Raw genomic sequence first — 20,773 nt, 5'->3', positions numbered from 1 at the left:
AAACAATGTACAGAAATTAAAAAGCATGGAATTGGAATTAAGATTTATTTTGTGCACTATTTAATAGGCTATAAGATAAAGAGAACTAACGAGCATAGCTAAAACACTGGTGGACCTTCCACCACTAATATCTAATACTTCAATACACTAGGAGAAATTCACTGTTTATGGGACTTATATGGCAAATATTCTTTACATTTCAGATTGAATTGTTTGATTTATCTTTGCATATTAGTTGTGCTTGAGGTAGGGTAGAAAAGTATTTCAGTAGAGGTTAATGTAATTTTGGATGGCAAACAGTTTCAAAGAAAATAAATCTACTAGCCTGACAATAGTATTTATGAAACCTCTATCACAGGAAAAGCACTATACTAACCATTTTACAAACAAACAAATAAAACACACAATTCCAGTCACAATGACCTTAGAGCCATTTGGGCAGCAGAAATTCTACAAATAAAATAATCTACACATCCCACGAAGACAGGACATAATGTTTAAATCATATATCACTACTTTTTATCACAATGTTTGGCTTATGGAGGGTATTCAGTAAATGTTTCTGGAATAAATATTGACTGAACTGAAGCCCAGATTTATGGAGAAACATCCCAATAAGCATAAGTGTATATAATTTTAAAAAATTTATCTACATACAAAACAAGAACAATGCTCTCTTAGAACTAAAAGACTTTATACAGTTTCATATTTAGTCCACACTTTCCTGAGTCAACCTGCTCATTCATTTTTTCATTCATTCACTTAACACATATTTATTGAGCACTTACTAGTACCTGACACTGTCTCTAGGTGCTATGAAGAACAGCATAACGTTTGAGTGAAGACCTAAAAAAATGAGAAAAAGAGTCATGCTGTATAGCTAACTTAAGGAAAGAGAGCTTCAGGCCGAGGTAATGATAAGTGCATATGGCCTGAGGTGGGCACATGCTTGGATGTTCAAAGAACAGAGAGAAGGTTGGTGAGGTTAGAAGAGAATTAATGAAGGAAAAAGTAATAGGAGATGAGGTCAGAGGTGAGGGAGGCCAGATCATTTGGGAACTTACAGATCATGGGAAGTACTTTGAATTTTACTCTGAGCAAGAGGGGAAGCAGTTAGGTAGTGACATGATTTCACTTGGTTTACTCTAAAGAAGATCTTGGTGGGATGGGAGGAGCAGGGGGACTGTTAGCCAGGGGTAAAGGTAGAAGCAGAGAGACCAGTTATGAATTTCATGTAATATTTGTGGTGACAGATGCTGGAAAAAGTGGCAATGGAGGTTTGAAATGGTATTGTATTTACTCATTTTCCTTACTGTTTATGTACTTGGCTTTTTAAAATTATTATTACTACTGAAAGTAAGAAAATCTTTCTATGTCTTATAGCAGTGCTCATAATAATTGGTCGAACATTTATGGATAAATAGATGTAGCAACATACATGAGTGCTGAAGAATGGCAAGGAAGGGCAAAAATAGGTTGAGAAGGGGGTATTATTACCATCGCTAATGTACAGCAATTGTTGAGTGTTTACTGTGTTTCAGGCACTGTATAAGCCTTTTATTACTCAAATCACTTAATCTTGCAATAACACTATAAGGTATGATTATTACCTACTCTTTACCAAAGAGATATCTGATGGAGAGAAAAGCTAAGTAACGTATTCAAACACAGCAAAATCAGCAGAGATGGTACTTGAAACTGAGTTTTCCTGACTCTGAAGCCCATATCGTTTAATGGAACCAGGAACTAAGGAAGAAAAATTTTGTAAATTAGTTTAAAGAATTACATATGGGAAGGCACAGAGTGAAAAAATAGGGCAAATCATCTGACAGGTACAGTGAACTTAGCTGAAATGGAATGAACAGTGAACATGTACGTGTTGGGGGTGAAGGAGACAGTACAAAGAAGCGAGGTTGGATGAAGATGGTTAGAGAGAAGAAATGTGTTGCAGTCTTTAAAAGGTAAGTAGAAACTCTTAGATGTGATACAGTCAGTGGCAGGGAGCTATGGCAGGTTTTCTAAGATGGAGTCATAAGATGAAGACAAAGTTTTCATGGGACCGGAACAGGCAGTGTAGTAGTGCATACTATAACAGCGTGCTATGCTGCAGGGTAGTGGTAAGAGTGTGGAAATGAGAGATGGACTGCTTTCAAGTCCTGGGCAGCTGCTTACCAGCTGTGTGACTTTGGGCAATCAATGTAAACCTCAGTTTCTGCCACTGTAAAATGGGAGTAACAGTAACCACTTCATAGAGTTCTTGTGAGGATTAAATGAGTTTATCTCTCTGAAGTGTTTGGGACAATTCCTGGTACATAACCAGTGATTAATACACGTAGCAGTTGTTATCATTCCCACAGGTATTCATAGTACCGACTGCAGCAGAGATGCAAATGTTTTGTGCTGGCAGAGTACAGATGAGTTGGTAAAAAAGACTACATGAGAGTGGAGGGCAGGAAGGTACAGATTGTGGGAGAGCACACTTCAAAAAGTAGAAATAGTTGCTTGAATGAAAGTGTGTTAGTGATGACTTGGAAGGGAGGTGTTTGGGTTTGTGAACATTGTCAGAATGAAAATAGAGCCTCTTGTGTTAAAACCCTGACAAATGGAGCTGGAGAAGGCTATGAACAGAATGTTCTCATCAATGTATGCCTGATAGCAAGATCTATCATAAATGACTCTGCAAAAACCACAACCTTGCACAGAGGCTACCGCAACCTTACACACACACACACACACACACACACACACACACTACTTTTGTGAGCAACTTCCTGTGACCTTGGACTGACACCACCCTTTTTATTGATCCTGGTAGCCAAGAATAAATGTCTCAAAATGACTTATGCAACCCTCCTCATTTTTTCTTTAAAAAATCTTTGTATTCCTTTACCTTCTTGAATATGCACATGCATATTCCCATTGTAAAGCCCAATTCCGAATAAATATCATTTTCTTTTAGTCTCCCTCTCTGTCTGTTATTTAGGTTTGACAGGTTTCACCAGAAATTGATGAAACTCAAGGAGAAATCTCCAAGTTCAGCTTGGCAGGAGTGATAGGCAGTAATGCAAGGGTAGTATCTTCAGAGAAGTCAAGGACTGTGGTGTGGAAGTAGCTATAGCTAGCTAGGACTGTGCATTGTCTTAGGGTCCTAATATTTTATATCCATATTTTCATGTCAGTGGAGCAAAGAAACTCAATAAAATATAATAGAATTGTACAGCCTTATTTAAAAATCTCTGGGCTATTCTGATCCTTAATCTACATATGTCCTTGATAGAGATCTTCACTTGAATCTCAACAGTGTAGAAATAGTATAATTGGCAAAATGTAATACTCTTGTTCTATCATCCATTGTTTTAGAAAGGATTTAAGCCATTCATGAGGATACAGAAAATATAATGAGATCGCATAAACTAAAGGTAGGATTAAAGAGCAAAGTAAAACAGAAGTGGAAACAGAGAGCAGATGCATGAACAAGATTAAAAACGCATGTGATGAAGATGAAAGCTTATACAATTTCCCCAGGTGGACCTCAGGGTTGGTGTTAAGCTTTTAAACAGTGAGTCAGTACTGTACATGTGCATATTTAGTTTTATCATAGAGAAAAATTAGTGGCCTGTTAGAAAGTCCAATTAACAAATTGTAAAGGAAAAAACCACAGTTGTATGGCCAAGAAAAAAAAAATCAAGGCAAGGAAAATTTGGAGTAAAGAATGGAAAGAAGCGGATGTCTTTATAGTATGAGCTATTTAAAGCAAGTAGGGGAAACATCCTCACATTGCACAGTAAAAAAAGGGTTATCTTTAAAACTTTTGCGGTGAGCTAAGAGGCAACATGTGTTAAGTCATAGAATGCCAACTAGTGGTTACAGAAACAGCTATTTTCCCTATGTTTACGAGAAATACAAAAAGCTCTGATGTGAGTTAACACACTTTACAAACTTGAATTGTGAAGATTGCGTGCCCTTTTCATCAGTTTTTAGAATATAGTGCACAAGAAAAAATATTAAATGCTAGCAGTATATATGGAAAGAAACTACAACTAAAGTAATATGCTAAAATATGCTATATTTATAATCCAAATTAAAATCTTATATATATATAAGGGATATATATGAGTATATACTATATATATATAAGGTATATGTATATATGTATAAGGTATATAAGTATATACACACACACATACTTCTATGGGTTTGGAGACTAATTGCGGATATGTAGAGACACGTCTCTGTAAGTGTCCGGGATGATTCATCTGATATGCGTTTCTTTCCTCACCCTTTGCCGAGGGGCAACGGAAGCGAGGACATTCGTCCTGGACATTCTCCCTGTTTCGCAACTTCTGTTTCGCAGTCACCGTTCAATCACGCGGGGCCGAGGCAATCCCGGGTGGTCTGATTGGTGATTGGTTGGCCAGGACAGCGCCGGGGTGTGGGCTGCGCGCGCCAGCCTTACTCCCTTCGCTCCAGGAAGCTGGGGCGCATTCGAGCAGCGGCTTCTCGAAGCTCAGAGAAGCTGAGGCTGCTGTTCGTATCCGCTGGGTCTCTCCACCAGAGTCCGAGTTTCTCCTTCCAACGTCCCATCTTAGTGGACGTTCGGAGGGAAAGCCCGAGGTAGGGGCGCGCGCAGCTGGAGGCTAGAAGCGGGCAGTTTAGAGGAAGGGTGGGGCTCTCCAATGTTCTGAGCTTGGTCCCATGAAAGAGGGGCTTCTTGGGACGCGTAGGGTATGGAAGATTCCTGTTGGCAAGTCCGAGGGGACCTAACGGGGTGAAATCAAGAGACACTCGGGGAGCTCCTGGAGCAGCCCCTAGCCCAGAGTTTTCGGCGCTAGCCACGCGCGCTGGACCGTGCTATCCGGAGCGCGCAGAGCCAACGCCGTGCAGGGACCGGGTCTCTGGGCCCGCGGTCTGGCGGATGGAGGAAGCATCGTCCGCGGCGAATGGAACCGGGAGGGAGAGCCGCAATGGCGTTGGGCAAAGTCCAGAATGCGCCGCTGCCCGCGTGGGGAGGCTGGAGGCCTCGCCTATGGAAAAGCCCCTGCGGTGACCGTCACGGCCGGAGCAGCGGGAGCATCAGGGCGAGCTCTGCGCCTCAGCACCCTCCCGGCTCCGCGCGGGAGGAGAGGCCAGCCTCACCCCCGGTCCTGCGGGTCCTGCCTCTGGCTAACGGGCTGTGATTGCTCCTCAGGTGCGATGGATTTTGAAGGGGACCGTCGTGGAAGAGCAGGGAAGAAGAACTTCTTCGAGGTGAACAAAAAAAGGTAACCAGTTTGTTTCACTTTCATCGTGGGCAATGATGATTTGGGCAATTTATTTCTAGCCTCCAGCTGTGAAATGAATGAAGGGTTGTTGTTTTTATTATTGTTTTAATCTTAAAATATGCAAGCCAGCTTATGGAAGCAGTTCTCCTGCTTAGAGCAGAAGTTCTTTGGCTGACTTGAGCCCAACATATGCATCCCTCCTTGGTGGTGGTGGTGAGGCTCTTCAGCTTTCCAGACAGATCAAGTGCTCACACCCTTTTTGTTTTATGACCTTTTCTGTTTTATATCCCGCTTTACAAGGGCCTTGGTTGCTCACGCACCTGAGCCATATGTGCTTGTGCTCTGCTCTGAGGTCCAGTCTCCTGCTTCAGTAAGCAGCCACATAAACATTGCATGTCTGCGGCATGGCAGATGGGACAGACGGCCAAAAATACATTTGGGTTGGTTTGGTTTTGATCTTTGTTAGTTGACAGTGAATATCTATGTGGGAATGTAACCACATACAGAAAATAATTAAGTAAATTTTTATCACAGTGCTCTACCTCTGAAGAAAAAAATATATATACATATATATAAATATGCACATATATATATATTTATTTTTTTGGCACCTGGCCGGTGAGGGGATCTGACCCCTTGACCTTGATGTTACCAACACCATGCTCTAACCAACTGAGCAACCGGCCATGTCCTCTAAAAGAAATTTTTGACTTCACCCAGTAGGTTCATTGTTAGTAGTAAATTGTAATATAAATTGTAAGATAAAACAAATTAGTAAATATATTAATATTATTAGGAACCAAATGCTCAGTGTAAGAGAAAAATTACAAAAGTGGAAATAAGTTTTTTAAAAAGAATGTTACACTTCAATTGGAAACTTCAGTACAAACTTATGATTTTTTAATAGTTCCTTTTTAGTCTACTGAAAGGGACAATAGCAGTGAGCACTCTTAGTACCAGATCTTGGTTTCTGAATACCATTCTTCACTAAAAGGAATGAACACACCATAGAAAAATTGCTAATTTCAGCCAGTTCTGGGGCAAGGAAAATACAAGTCAGCCTCGGTATCTTGTGGTACCTGAAAACAAAAACCTAGAGTTTAATGGAGTAGTCAAAAGGACACAGGAGCAGGCTTGAAGGGGCTTCCACTGGTCAAGACTGGAACAATTTGAGCATCAAAAAAAGTAATAAGTGCAATTGATTTTGAGATTCTAAATACAATTGATGAATTGTATTTGAGATTCTAAATACAGTTGATGAATATTGTGAGAGGAGGAAAACTGAAAGAGAGTGTGAGATGTAGAGAAAATAAAGGAATGTTCTTTACAGTAGAGGAAAATGCCAGCTATCATTTTGGAACCTGCATCGTTATAATTGATTCAGGCAAGGATTGTCAATGGATCCTAAACCATTCAGAGAAGAATTGTATATAAGAATTATTTCCAAAATTCTTACTAATTGGAAGAAGAAAAATGAGCTTTTCCATAGAGAGATTTTGTGGTGGCATAGGCTGTGTTAAGTGATTTATCATGTGATGGAATTTGAGTACACAAAACAACCTAGGAAGTATATTTGCAAAAACCTTTAGTCTGAATCCAATCAAGCTTTGAGATTAGTACTGTCCAGTAGAAATATAATGTGAGCGATATTTGTAATTTTAAATTTTCTAGTAGCACCATTAAAGAATAAAAAGAAACAGGTAAAATGAACTTTGAAAATATATTTTATGGAACCCAATATATTCAAAATATTATAATTTCTACATGTAATCAAAATTATTAGTGAGATAGTTTACATTCTCTTTTTTATGCTAAGTCCTCCAATCTGATGTGTATTTTACATTTACTGCACACGTCAATTTGTACTCACTTTGAAACAGATATATCCAAGATGTGGGACATTCTATAAGACAACATTTCTAGTCCCTTCAAAAAAGTCAATGTCAAAAAAAATAGAGAACTTCTAGATTAAGAGAGACTAAAAAGACATGACCACCAAATGTGTTGTATGAACCTTGATTATATCCTAATTAAAAAAAAAAAGTATAGAAAATATTCTTGAGAACTTTGAATGTGGATTGGATATTAGATGATATCAAAATTGCTATTAATTTTCTTATGTAATAATGGTAGGAAAATGTGTGATTGCCGTGATATTCACAACTTACTTTTAAATGCTTCAGCAAAATATTAACAATGATAATATATACTTTTTTATATAGATAAAGAAAATATGGTCAAAATGTTAACAATTGTTGAATCGAGATGGGTTAAATGGATAGTCATTAGACTATTCTTTCAATTTTTGTGTTTATTTGAAAATTTTCATGATAACAATTTTTCATATAAACAAAGAAAAAGACTACAAAGAGTGGACAGTAGACATTCCACTTTTTGTTTTTAACTTTTTTTTAGAAACCTGACAGCTTAAAGAACTATGTATTTATGATGCAAACACTTAGGAATATTTGAATAAGAAGAATTAAGGGTATGTGGAGGGAAATTTGTTTGATCCTATACGTATCTTCATTTTATTATTGGTTCTGTCATGGTCTACAGACTTTTTTTTTAAACTAGAGATTATTTTTTGGTTAAGTAGTTCTTATTAAACTGTGCTCATCACCATTCATTTTAGTCTGTTCTTCACAAAACTATATATTTTAACATGGGATTAAAGAAGCATATGGCTTTGCTAATAGATGATGCTGGTAATAGAACTATTTGGAATAGCTCTACTTGCAAAGATTCTTCATTAAAATGGTGTTTGATGGGGCCGAACCCGTGGCGCACTCGTGAGAGTGCGGCGCTGGGAGCATAGCAATGCTCCCACCGCGGGTTCGGATCCCTTCCTATATAGGAATGGCGGGTGCGCTCACTGGCTGAGTGCCGGTCACGGAAAAGACAAAAATAAATAAATAAATAAATGGTGTTTGATGAGCAACTTGCCTTTGTGAACACTGTATTTTGAGCTTATGGGGATAAGTGAGTTGTCTAGTGGTGGTGAAAGTTCCTGTGAAAGTGCATTTCTGGGCAATATCTCAGAAGTCTGAGGTCTCACCTTATAGCTTGTTGATCGGGACAGATTTTGCAGTTTAAATCTTGGCTTTGTTCCGGCTGTGAAACCTTGGACAAGTTAGTTAACTCTTCTCACTCTTCTGCAGTTTTCTCATCTCTAAAAGAAGGACAAAAATATGCCTTCCTCATAGAGTTGTTTACGAATCGTGTGTGGGAAATGCTTACTTAGCCAGTTCCTGGAACATTATAAGTACTCCAGAGCAGTTTTAGAGAATGAAAAACATAAATAAAAAGCTTAGCGCTAAAACTCAACTATTTATGACTATTTTTCTCCTCTCATTCTGGCTCTAGGGCAACTGAAACCGTGCCTTTACTGGGTATAGTGTGGGACCAAATGCAAAGGGTTGTGTTTGTGTATTTTATGTGTTTTTGTGTCCATCTAACATCACTCCAAAGCCAAATATGTGTAAACTCTGGACTTTTTCTTTAGAAGTCTCTTCACCTCTTTTGACCTCACTTAGTGTAAAGAACAAAGACAGAGAAATTTACCTTTTAAACTTAAAAATCTGTGCAAAAATAATGCAATTCTTTCCTGAAATACTCTTTATTTTATACTTACAAAAATATAGATGGGGCTAGTTTATTACGGTTGATTTGCTTTCACATCTTACGTGGCAGTTACATATAGTGGAAAACATGGGTTACAGAGTTAGATTCATTTGGATCTGGGCTCAAAATAGTATTTGACCTTCTTATGCCTGAGGAGAGCTCTTTAACAGTTTACAGAACATCTTTTCTAGATTGCATTTATTTCCATAATGGTCCATTTAGGTCTCCAGACATCCTTTCAGAATTAGATTTGTTCATAGGGAGTAATTTAATAACTTTTCGTCTTAGGGTAATTATGCCTAACATCTGATTGTCGCTACTCTCCATTAGTAAAGGGAATGATTAAGAATAATATCAAAATAGTAGATAGATAGAATATCTACTGCTAGACTGACTTACATGATAATTAAGGGGACTACTTCCAGAGAGCATGAATGATTTTCTAGTTAGAATAAAAACAGGAAACTCTTTTTTTAGTATGTGTTTTTCTAATTGCAGGTGTATGTGTGTGTGTGTGTGTACTTATCACAGAAAATTAGTAAATACCAAAGGCACAAGAAAGAAAATACGTTTACAGAAATCCCAATACCCAGTGATAACCACATATATACATTTCTAAGATATACGTAAACATATCTATATTTAAACTTCATAAATGGGATCATAATATTATTAAATTGTTTTTTACTGAATAATATAGACATGTTTCTTTGTCCTATCTGTCATTAAATATATTAATTTGGTAATTTTTAAAACTTTGTGCAATTTTTAATTTTTGTGTAATCCCATTGCTATGTTTTTCAGTAAAAAAGATGAGAAGAAGGAAAAGAAACCAACTGTTGGTGTATTTGCAATGGTGAGTTTTGAATTTATTCACTATTAAAAATACTTTGGAAATTTGACTTCTCCTTATCTAGAAAGGAGATATTTCATCTGGTATATATTTTAGAGAGTATGTTAATGTAGAATCAAAACAAATTGGTTTGATTTAGCTTATTTTCAGGGGAATGCTGATCATAACATGCCATGTGAATTAAACCAACAGCCACCCTTCCTGGCCCAGATTTCAATAATCTCCTAATTACTTATGTTGCCAGTGATCTGTTACATACACAAGCACTTCTCCCACTGATGGTCTTTACCATCTGGGTAGAGGAAACCAGCTACAGTGCGTGCTGTCTTAAAGGGCTCTGAAATCCCAGCAAGTTCAAAGTCGAAGTCTCAGGTACCCACAATGATAGCAATGGATTATTTATTACTGTGGCTTAGCGTGTGCTATTATTGCACTGTGCTGAATAGCTGAAAATCTAGAAGTTGAAAACCTTAACATAACTATTTCATTTTTTCGTTGCGTGATGGTCTTTTAGACACTTTTCTTTAATCAAACTTGGAATAAGGAAAGGATTTTATAGGTGTGGCTGTTTGATGATCTGTACCTTAGGTGATGTAAATGCAAACTTAGGTGAACTTAGCTGAACTTAGGTGAACTTAGGTGAAGTGTTAGGTGAACTGTTCCAACGATCAGAACCCGGAAACCTGCTAAACCAATTAAATCTTGGTAGCACATACTTTATACCCATACTTCAGTTATAACATACCAGGTTTTCTTAAAATGGGGGAGGAGGGTGGAGAGACAAATAGACTGTCATAAAATGGATCTCAATAAATTAAATATAAAAATAGTTCTAGGTAGGGAAAAAAAAATCACATGACTTTTACACTTAGAACTCTGTGGTTGTTTTATACAATCTTCATTTCCTGTATACAGGCCTTTCTAAACACAGCAGTCTCAGACCTGCTGTGTTAACTCTTCTGCACACAATGTCTGTTAACTTATTTCTTTTTATCAGTCTTGAGAAAGTGATGAAAGAATGAATAGATTCAGTCTTTTCTACTAGACTTTATTTTATTTATATCAGAACTTTTTTTAACATTTACAGAAATATGAAAGTAGAATAAAATCTAAAGCAAGTGAGGAAATGGGACAAATAGAAATAAGGGTGGGAGGAGGAAAGTTGGGCTGCAGTTCCTACAAAAAATGAACTCCTTAAAGATTATAAACTCTTGCCAGAATTGTGCGGCAGATTCAACTTTGAGCTTTCTACTTTCTGTGTCTTACTGAAACTTTTTTTTCTAAATAGATAACAGCTAGCAATCTTGAGTCCTCTGTATCAAGCATTTGTCAAGCACCCCATCTGTGTTATTTGACTTAATACTCAACAATAACCCGAAAATGTAGGAACTTGTATTATCCATATGTTCCAGATAAAGAACAGCTCAGAGAAGTTAAGTAATGCATTCAGTGTCTCAAAGTCACAGAGTCACAAAGATAGTAAGGTGGGGTAGGCCCAGATTTTGCCAGAAATGCCCAGTTGCTTTTACCAACTGTAATTGTTTATGATAGTTCATGATTGGTTAACTGTTGTCTGCCTGGACTTACAGAGCTCTTTGTTGATGCTGTTATCTTCTGAACTCTGATCACCTGGTCGTTGAAGACTTTGCCACCTGGCTGAGTATCTCCCTTTCAACTCCTGTTGCTCCCACCAACTTGGGTGACTTTTATGGTTAAATGGATAATTACTCATTGCTATTCACAGCTGCCATAATCTTACAGACATACATCTTTCTGGATCTGTTCCCTCTTTCTTCTTTCCTTTTACAACAGAGGAAGAATCTGGTTCTTAAAACTAATCACTCACTCGTAGTTTGGCTTCCATCTCCTGCCTTCTCAAGGAACTGACATTGTTATTTTTTTTTTATTGAAACAATTGATTATACATATTTGTGGGGTACAGAGTTGACTGTCAGTACTTGTATATAATATGTAATATTCAAATCAGGATAAATATCATATTCATCATTACAAAACATAATCATTCTTGGTGTTCATTAACCAATTTCTCACTAAGCCCCCTCTCCCTCCCCCTTTCTCCCCTCTAGTGACCACAGTTCTGTTCTCTCCTTCTGAAAGTTCAGTGTATTATTGTGATTGTCCATCCTTCCTTCCTTCCTCTGTTCCCACTTATGAGTGAGGACAAGCGGTATTTCTCTTTCTGTGCCAGGCTTATTTTACTTAACATAATTTTCTCTAAGCTCATTTGTGTTGCTGTGAATGGCAGAATTTCATTCTTTTTTATGGCTGAGTAGTATTCATTCCGTTGTGTGTGTATACATATATATGTATACACACATACACACACACACACACAGACACACATATATATATATCACATTTTCCTTATCCAGTCCAGTCATCCATTAATGGACATTTAGGTTGGTTCCATATATAGGCTATTGCGAATAGAGCTGCGATGAACATGGGAGTGCATCTCTTAGACATGATGATTTCCATTCTTTTGGGTATATACCCAGTAGTGGGAGTGCTGGATCAGGTGGTAGTTCTATCTGTAGTTTGAGAAATCTCCATACTGTTTTCCATAATGGCTGCAATAATTTACAATCCCACCAACAGTGTAGCAGTGTTCCCCTTTCTCTACATCTTTGCCAGCATTTGTTATTCTCTGTCTTTTTGATAATAACCAGTCTAATTGGGGTGAGATAAAATCACAGTGTGATTTTGATTTGCATTTCCTTGATGATTAGTGATTTTGAGAATTTTTTCATTTACCTGTTGGCCATTTGTATGTCTTCCTTTGAGAAATGCCGATTCAGTTTCTTTGCCCCCCCCCTTTTTTTAATTTACAACCTGGAGATTTTATTTATTGAATAAATATTTCCCTTCATCCACATTGGAAGGGATTATGTCAGGTATTGATAACTATTTTGGGGGCAGCTAAACTTAAAGGCATTGACTCATGGACTCATTTCTTATTTTATCCTTATTATTATTATTATTATTAAGAATATTCATGAGATACAAAGCTAATTGTCACCCCTCCTGCCCATGATTCATACTGGGGGCATACCCATTACCAGAAATTACTATTGTACCCCTTATCACTTTTGCCCATTTTTTAATTGTATTGTTTGTTTTTTACTGTTAACTTGTTTGAGATTTAAGGATCTGACATTATTATCACCATTCTTTCTCTCCTGTATCTTCAGTCTGTCTCTCTCAACTAGTTCTGTCCCATTGGCATTGATATGTCAAGTCTCTTTCATCTTACTAACGCCCTTCTTGGAACCACTCCCTCTAGCTCCATTTACACACAAGAGTTGCCTTTGCTTTCTGTCTAGGTTTCACCTTCCAGTCAGTTCTCAATCCATTGTAACTTCATTTCTGTCTCCACCACTCACTAAATTCAGTGGACATTTGAAAATTCTACCTTGACCACTCAGCAGCACTTGACACTATGCACCATATTCTTTCTTCTCTTTGCTTTTATGATGTCCCTGTCTGCTGGTTTTCCTCCCAGCTCTTTGGCATTTCCTTGTGTCACCTTTGCCTGTGAAGTTAGAGTTCCTCAACCCCTTATTCCAGGAGTCAGTGATGGTGTTGACATTCCCCTAGTTCCACACAGCCGTTTCCAGATTATTTTTTTATCCTCATGCAGAACTCCTTTCTCATTTGAGTTTAACTCTGCATAGTTATACTTTCTTCTATTCATTTGCAGCGGTATCCTCTGCTAATTTCTACTTACTCCTCCTTCATTCAGGACTTTGACATTTGATTGCTTCAACTTCATTCACCTATGCTTTTGTAATTCTTCTGAATATTTTGGTAACCTTATAAATAACTCCTGGGCTTAACATTCTCCCACCTCTTCAGTTCCAACAACCCCACCTAGTACTCTACCTTAGTAAATTACACTTGTGGATGGGGACTTTGGGTTTATCATCCAGGTGGGCTTCCGTCTATGAAGTCATAAACTCAAATGTGTCAGTCTATGACCACAACTTCTGATTCCTTCCAGCTCTGCCCTTCCTCCTTATCATCTCTCTTTTGACATTGTATATTCATTACATATTGCTGCTGTAGCAAAATATTACTAATTTAGTGGCTTAAAACAACACAAATTTATTACCCTACAGTTCTGGAGTCAGATGTGTTACTGGGCTAAAATCAAGGTGTTGGCAGGATTACATTCCTTCTGGAGGCTCTAGGGGAGAATCTGTTTTCTTCCCTTTTTAAACTTCTAGAGGCCACTTGCATTCCTAGATTCATGGTCCCTTCCTCACTTCACTCTGGCCTTTTACTACAGCCGTCACGTCTACCACTGCCTCTGAGCCCCCTGCCTTCCTCTGATAAGCACTTGGGGTTATACTGGGCCCACCTGGATAATCCAGGATAATCTCCCCATCTTGAGATCCTTAATATCTGCAACGTCCTTTTTACCATGAAACATATTCACAGATTCCTGGGATTAGGATATAGACACATCTGGGGGGCTATTATTCTGCTTAACACACCTGGTCAAAACTTTACTCTCTCAATTGCTCTCTTTCTTCCTAGTATCCTTCCTCCATTTTTACTCTTCTAAAAATCTGCCCATTGCAGCCACGTCAGATAACCTCAGTCCCTTTGTTAAAACCATCAACTGCCTTTCTTTTCCAGTTATATGGGAAGTTTAGAGTAAACCCTAAACTCCTTCCTATGACTAAAAAAAGCCCTACATAATCTGACCTCTATTTCATCTCTGACTCATCACAGACAAATCTCCTTCACTCTGCTCTTGCCAGGGTGTTCATTCTATTTGGTCTTTGAGACACACAGAGCTTATTTCCACTCAAGGACCTTTGCTTCTACTCTTCCTGCCTGAAATGCTCTGTCCCCAGATCATGACAGGATTGGCTGTCTTCCTGTTTCTGAGGTCTCATCTTGGATGTTACCTTCTCAGAGAAACTTTTCTGGAGCAGCCAGTCTAAATCAGCTGACCCTTCCTGTTTTTTGTCACACATTACCCTGTATGATATTTTTATAAAAACTACGACTGTCTGATTTCTTGTTTATATATTTGTCTTCTTTGGAATGTAGGCTCCATGGGGATGGGAGGTTTTGTATATTTTGCTCACTACTGTACCCCAAGTACCTGGAACTTTAATAGGTACTTAGATATTGAATGAACGTTGAGTACATCTATTCCCTCTATTACTATATGCACTACAATGTAAGCTTTATGAAGACAGGTACTTTGCCTTATTCACTATTGCTATCAGTACCTAGAACCAAGTTTGACCCTTATTAGATGCCTAATAAGTATCGTTTGAATATTAAATGAATGAATGAATTAATTAATTCACCGACTTCCCTCTCCAACCCAAGCACCATGGTAAGGTCATGTTCGCCGTCTAGCCTGCTGAATATTACCTAAATCACTCTCCTGCCAGCACCTTCTACTCTTTTGCCCTGAGAAGCCCAACCCTTGGCTTTCAGCACTGATCAACCTTCCTTTTATGTGGTCCACCATATTCACCTCTCTCTTTCCTATCAGCATCTAACCATTTTCAACTTCCTTTTTTTAAAGGACTCCAATTATGATCAGATTATACCTCTATCTTACATCTCACCTGATATGTTACAATATTTTTTTGTCTGCCTGCCCCTTGACTGTAAGAGCCTGAAAAGTCTTATTAATTATTACATTTCCAAAGCCAGTAGCAATACCTGCTTATATTGTATATTTTATATTGTATACTTAATAAAAGTTTCTTGTATTAAGTCTCATTTTTACCCTCATAACAACTATGTAAGGTTTTCTGTGTATGAATATTTTCCTCATTTTATAAATGTAGAAACTGAGGTTCAAGATTAAGAGAATTTTGTCCCTCAAAGTCTCCTTGCTAATAAACTGCAGATCTAGGACATTTGACTGAGGTTTTTGTCCTCATCATTAAGTTACTACTTTCCTCAAATCTTCTTCTCAGCCCTCTCTCTCTCCAGAAATCAATTTTGCTTCATGTCACAAAGAAATATGAGGTCCTGAACTCTCTCAACTTTCTCTGTCTGTATTCCTGGAGTGTTATTTGTATCTGTATTTACTCTTAGCTTATTCCTTCTATTTAAGATGAACAGACCTACCTTTGCCTGTTTAAAAACCATCCTCTCCTTACCAAGTTTTATTATGAAAAATTTCAAACATATAAAAAGGTAAAATAGCAAAAATCACTCATATACCCGTCATCTATATCTAATAATCATTAACATTTTGCCACGTTTCATCTGAAATTATAGATTTCATGATACTTCATATGTAACTACTTCAATTTATGTCTCAGAAATTTTCCTACAAAACATTTTTTATAAAACGTGATGCAATGATCATATTTCATAAAATGAAGAATACTTTCTTAGCATTATGTAATGTTCAGTTCATATTCAAATTTTTCCACTTATGACCAAAAAGTGTCTTTTACAATTGATTTGTTCATAACAGGATCCAGTCAATGATGGCATTTGGATGTTATGTCCCCTGAGTCTAGAACCATTTCTGCCTCTTTTTAAATGACATGAACATGTTGAAAGACTGTACCAGTTGTCCTGAAGAATGTTCCACCTTTTGGACTATTTTTATTGCTTCTGTGTGGTTACATTTAACTTGTTTCTCCATGCTTTGCATTTCTTATATGCTGAGAGTTAAGTCTAAAGATTTTATTACATTCAGATTAAGCATTTTGGGTAAGAAAATTGCTTAGGAGATTCTGTGTCCTTCATGTCTCATCACATCTGGAAACGTCAAATGTGAGGTTATTCTACTTTTTTTAGGGTTTTAAATTTGATCACTTGGTTAAGGTGATGCCAGATTGGATCTATCCATTGTAGAGGCAACTCTACCCCCTTGCAACTATGAAGGAATCTTGGGGCATCATGGGAATATCTTGTTTCACCTAATACTTGTAGCATCCACTGATGATCCCTTTCCTAAGGTTTTTGAAACAAGTGTCTCCTTTATTCTCTAGGACATTGCTTCATCTCAGTTTCTTGCCTGTATTTTCACCAATTGTCTCTTTAACTGATTTACATATAAACATAAGACGCATTAAATAGTCCTCCCTTGACGTTGTATCCCACTCTTATAACCATCCTTTCTCTTCTTGCTTTTGCCCCAAGATCATCAAAAGGACAGTCATCGTGCTATCTCTATTACTTCATCTCCAAATTATTCTTAGTCTCACACACTTCTTATCTCTTCCTGGATAATCTTATCCACTCCTGTGACTTCTGCTACATATGCTAGAGCCGCAAAACTGTGCCCCAAACTCTGCATTCTCTCCACATATTTCGTGGGTAGCACTTCCAGGACGAGCATTCAAACAGGACTAAATGAGACTACTCTTCTTCCCCTCAAACCCTTGCCTCTTCCACTTTACCCCAGCTCAGTGAAGCTTTAGGTCAATCATTTTTTTCTTGCTGCTTCCACACTACACACCCCAGGCTGGAGAGACCCCAATCTTCTCTAAGCACATTGTGATCTAGCCCTCCTCTGCTTACTGTTCTTTCTGCCTGGAATGCTGTCCTTCTTGCTTCTAAATGCTTGGTCAACTTTCAAAGTTGGGAGGAAGCGTCACTTCCTCTATGAAGCTTTTCCACAAAGGAGAGAATGACCATTTGTTCAATTTTGTGTCTGTTCTGTACATTATGCTGTCAAAGCATGCGGAGTGTATATTGCATATACTTTTTGCTTTGCCTTCTTTCTCTTCAAATTCTCTGAAGGCAGGGTTTATATCTTTGATAATTATCTCTGGCTTTTATCTGTCAGATAAAAGATAAAGATAAAGATAAAAAAAGATAAAGATGAGTAGGCATTCAGGAAGTGTTTACATTCATGGCCTGTTTATTTTTATTATGGCTAATAATTAGTTCTGGAGGTAAAATGTCTTATGGTGGTGGTGATGAGAGAAATCTTTGCATATCAACCATCTTCTCTTCCTATACTGAGAAATCTGATATTTTGCCACTTTAATAGAGCCTTTAAAAAAAGGAAAATAGTTTCTTCTCATCTTTTCCCCTTCATTTGTGCTTTTTGTAAGTAAATGGATGAATGCTTAGTATCACAAAGTACATAATGGCAACATTTAGCCTGTGCTTCAATGAAATATTTTTTAAAATGCCAAAACAACATTCTCTTCTTAAGGTTTTAATTTGTAAAGAAGTTGAAGCTTTTAGGTTTTGAAAAGTTATGGCATCAACCCAAACCTAAGCTCACTTGATCGCATTTTTAAGAGCTAGAAAAAGTTTAAATGCAAATACCTTAAGTATATATTACATATTCTTCTTACACCAAACCTTAACTTTCACTAATCATTTCATAACTTGACTTAGCTTTTTCTGTCCTGCTTTATGGACTGGCATTCACTACTGCCAAGAACGATTCTGCTCTTTATTTCTCCACTTACCAGTTCAGTACTTATTCCCACTTATTACTACTGTAAGTTTCTTGTTAGCTAACTCTAGGATTGGTTTCTGTCTCCTTGTGAAGTATACCTAAATTCTAAAATTTTGCTTTCTGCAGCTGTGTCTTTTTGTTGCCTGATTCCTGATCTTTGTTTTGGTTTATATTTCCTGACTGCATCTATGATTTTTTATTCAATTTCCTCCCTAGATGACAGACCTCTGCCTACGGTTACACCTGTCTTGGGGTTTATCCACAGACTCCAACAGCTGCCTTTGTCCTGCCTCTGTTTTCATTTTCTTTCATTTGGTTTGCTTTCAATCCTTATCTAGTTCCTTGAGTTATATGGGAAAAGTATTCATTGCTTCCCAGGTGGTCCCTGAGTCCATTTCTCTACTGTGTCCTCTTCCCATCACTTTTGGATACAAAGAGTTCTTTCTTTCTTTCCTGTGATTTGCCTACAATTAAGGAGATTATACACATCTGCACTGGTCATTGATTCTTTCTGGCCTTATCCTATATTCTCAGGAGAAATGTTTCTTGGAAGCATGCATCTAGCTTTTTCCATTCCTCTTTCTTCATATTTTTAAGGGCTAATTATATTAAAGTTATTTTACATTTATGCTAATTCCATTGTGGAGCAGATCTTTAGCCGAAGCCACTTTCTTATTTCATTTTATTATATTTATTTTATTGGTTATGAATATTCATGGGTACAAAGCTAACCATCACCACTTGTGCTCAAGATGTGATGGCCAGATCAATACTATCAGCATGGCCATTACCAGAAATTGTGATTATTCCCTGTTGTCTTCGAGTCAGTCCCTCACCTCCCTCCCCCTCCCCCCCTTTCCTCACCCCATGCCACAACCCTACGTGTGCTCTCTCCCTCTGCAAGTCCAATGTGCTACTGTGGTCTTTCTTTCCTTCCTTCTTCCTCTCTTAGCTCCCACTAATGAGTGAGGACATGCAGTATTTTACCCTCTGTGCCTGGCTTATTTCACTCAACATAATTTTCTCCAAATTCATCCATGTTGCTGCAAATGGCATAATTTCATTCTTCTTTAAGGCAGAGTAGTATTCCATGGTGTATATATATACCATATTTCCCTTATCAAGTCGTCCATTGAAGCCACTTTCTTAGAGCAACAAAATGTTTCTTCAGTGGAGTTCTCAGAAGGGCCTTTGGCATTCAAATTTTTCCCCATGAGATCAAAAGTGCCTTTTATTCTTAGACACCAGAGCAACAAATACTGTATTTCTATTATAGTAGCAGTAAAGACTTTTACACTTTCCCAGAATGTCCCATCCTTCTTATCAGATTTCATATGAGAAAAGAAGACAAAGTCCAATATGAAGAGTTAGGCCAGAACTCAATAGAAGAATCAAATTTCCATTTCTAATGGGTTATTACAGTAGTTTAGCAAAGGTTAGAAGGTAGCTTGGACTAGAGTGGTAGCAGTAGTAGTGTGAAAAATATTTGGGTTTTAGATATATTTTGAAAGTAAAATAAACCATCCATGCAACTGTACTAATTATTCCTATGCTATACTTTTTTCTCTTTTTTTTAGTTTCGCTATTCAAATTGGCTTGATAGGTTGTATATGGTGCTGGGAACTTTGGCTGCCATCATCCATGGAGCTGCACTCCCCCTCATGATGCTGGTGTTTGGAGAAATGACGGATAGCTTTGCAGATGCAGGAAATTTAGGAAGTGTGAATGTTTCAAACATGGCTGATCAAAGTAAGTGTTGTTGTGGTACCCATTTTATTGGAAACTTGCAGAGAAACCAGTCACTTAGAGTGATGTTTGTTGAACTCTTACTAAATATGCACTAGTGTGTTTAGTGCTGTGGGAGATGGAGGGTCTGAGCTATAGTTTATATTTGTAATAAATTTGAGAAGGTAGGTTTTGGTAAGGGGCAACAATAATCAACCACAATGTATATCGACAAAATAAAATTTAAAAATAAATAAATAAAATAAAAAATAAAAAACCCACAAAGTCAAAAAAATAAAATAAAATAAAATAAATTTGAGAAGGTAGTATTCACAAGCATTGCAATGTACAGTGGAAGTTCTGACAAAGATATGTAGAAAAAGAGAGAGCTCTATGAAGTCACAAATATCCTAGGAAGCTTCAGCAAGAAGCACAGGAACCTATTCAAGACCTCTACTTATCAGATAAGTAGAAATCAGTTAAGAGATTCCCAGGCAGATTGGCTATGGATGTTAGAGATGAGTCCAGGGTGATACTAAAATTTTTAGCCTGAGAAACTGGTAGGATGCAGTTACTATCAACTGAGATGAGAAAGGTGGAGGGAGAGTAGGTTTGGGCAGTAAATACCAAAAATTTAGTTTTGGACATTGTCGTAGGTTGGGCTCTCCGGAAGCAGATGCAGGAATGGAAAAACGGAGCCAAGAAAAATTGTGTGTGAGTGTATAAGTGTGTGTGCGTGTATTCTAGGATGGGAACAGTAGCTTGTTTGGGTGTTAATGGAAATGATCCAAAAGAAAGGAGAAAGTGCTGTTTGAAAGAGAGAGGGAGGAGATTTGCTAGAGTGATACCTTTGAGAAAGGATAGCATCTAATGCTCAGG

The 20,773-nt window shown here is 37.6% G+C and overlaps 1 protein-coding gene across 1 annotated transcript in view; it reads left to right on the top strand.

Moving 5' to 3' along the window:
* Positions 1-5,192: 5,192 nt before the first annotated feature.
* ABCB1 (ATP binding cassette subfamily B member 1) overlaps positions 5,193-20,773 on the top strand; it is a 100,627-nt gene continuing 85,046 nt past the window's right edge. Inside the window, exons 1-3 of the mRNA XM_063101044.1 lie at positions 5,193-5,261; positions 9,690-9,741; positions 19,747-19,918. Of these exons, the coding sequence (XP_062957114.1) occupies positions 5,194-5,261; positions 9,690-9,741; positions 19,747-19,918 (292 nt within the window). The 5' untranslated portion in view covers position 5,193. The remainder of the gene's footprint in view (positions 5,262-9,689; positions 9,742-19,746; positions 19,919-20,773) is intronic.

Source organism: Cynocephalus volans, chromosome 6 (genome assembly GCF_027409185.1).
Source record: "Cynocephalus volans isolate mCynVol1 chromosome 6, mCynVol1.pri, whole genome shotgun sequence".
NCBI classification, from domain to species: Eukaryota; Metazoa; Chordata; class Mammalia; order Dermoptera; family Cynocephalidae; genus Cynocephalus; species Cynocephalus volans.
This window is presented reverse-complemented; position numbering and strand designations above follow the sequence as displayed.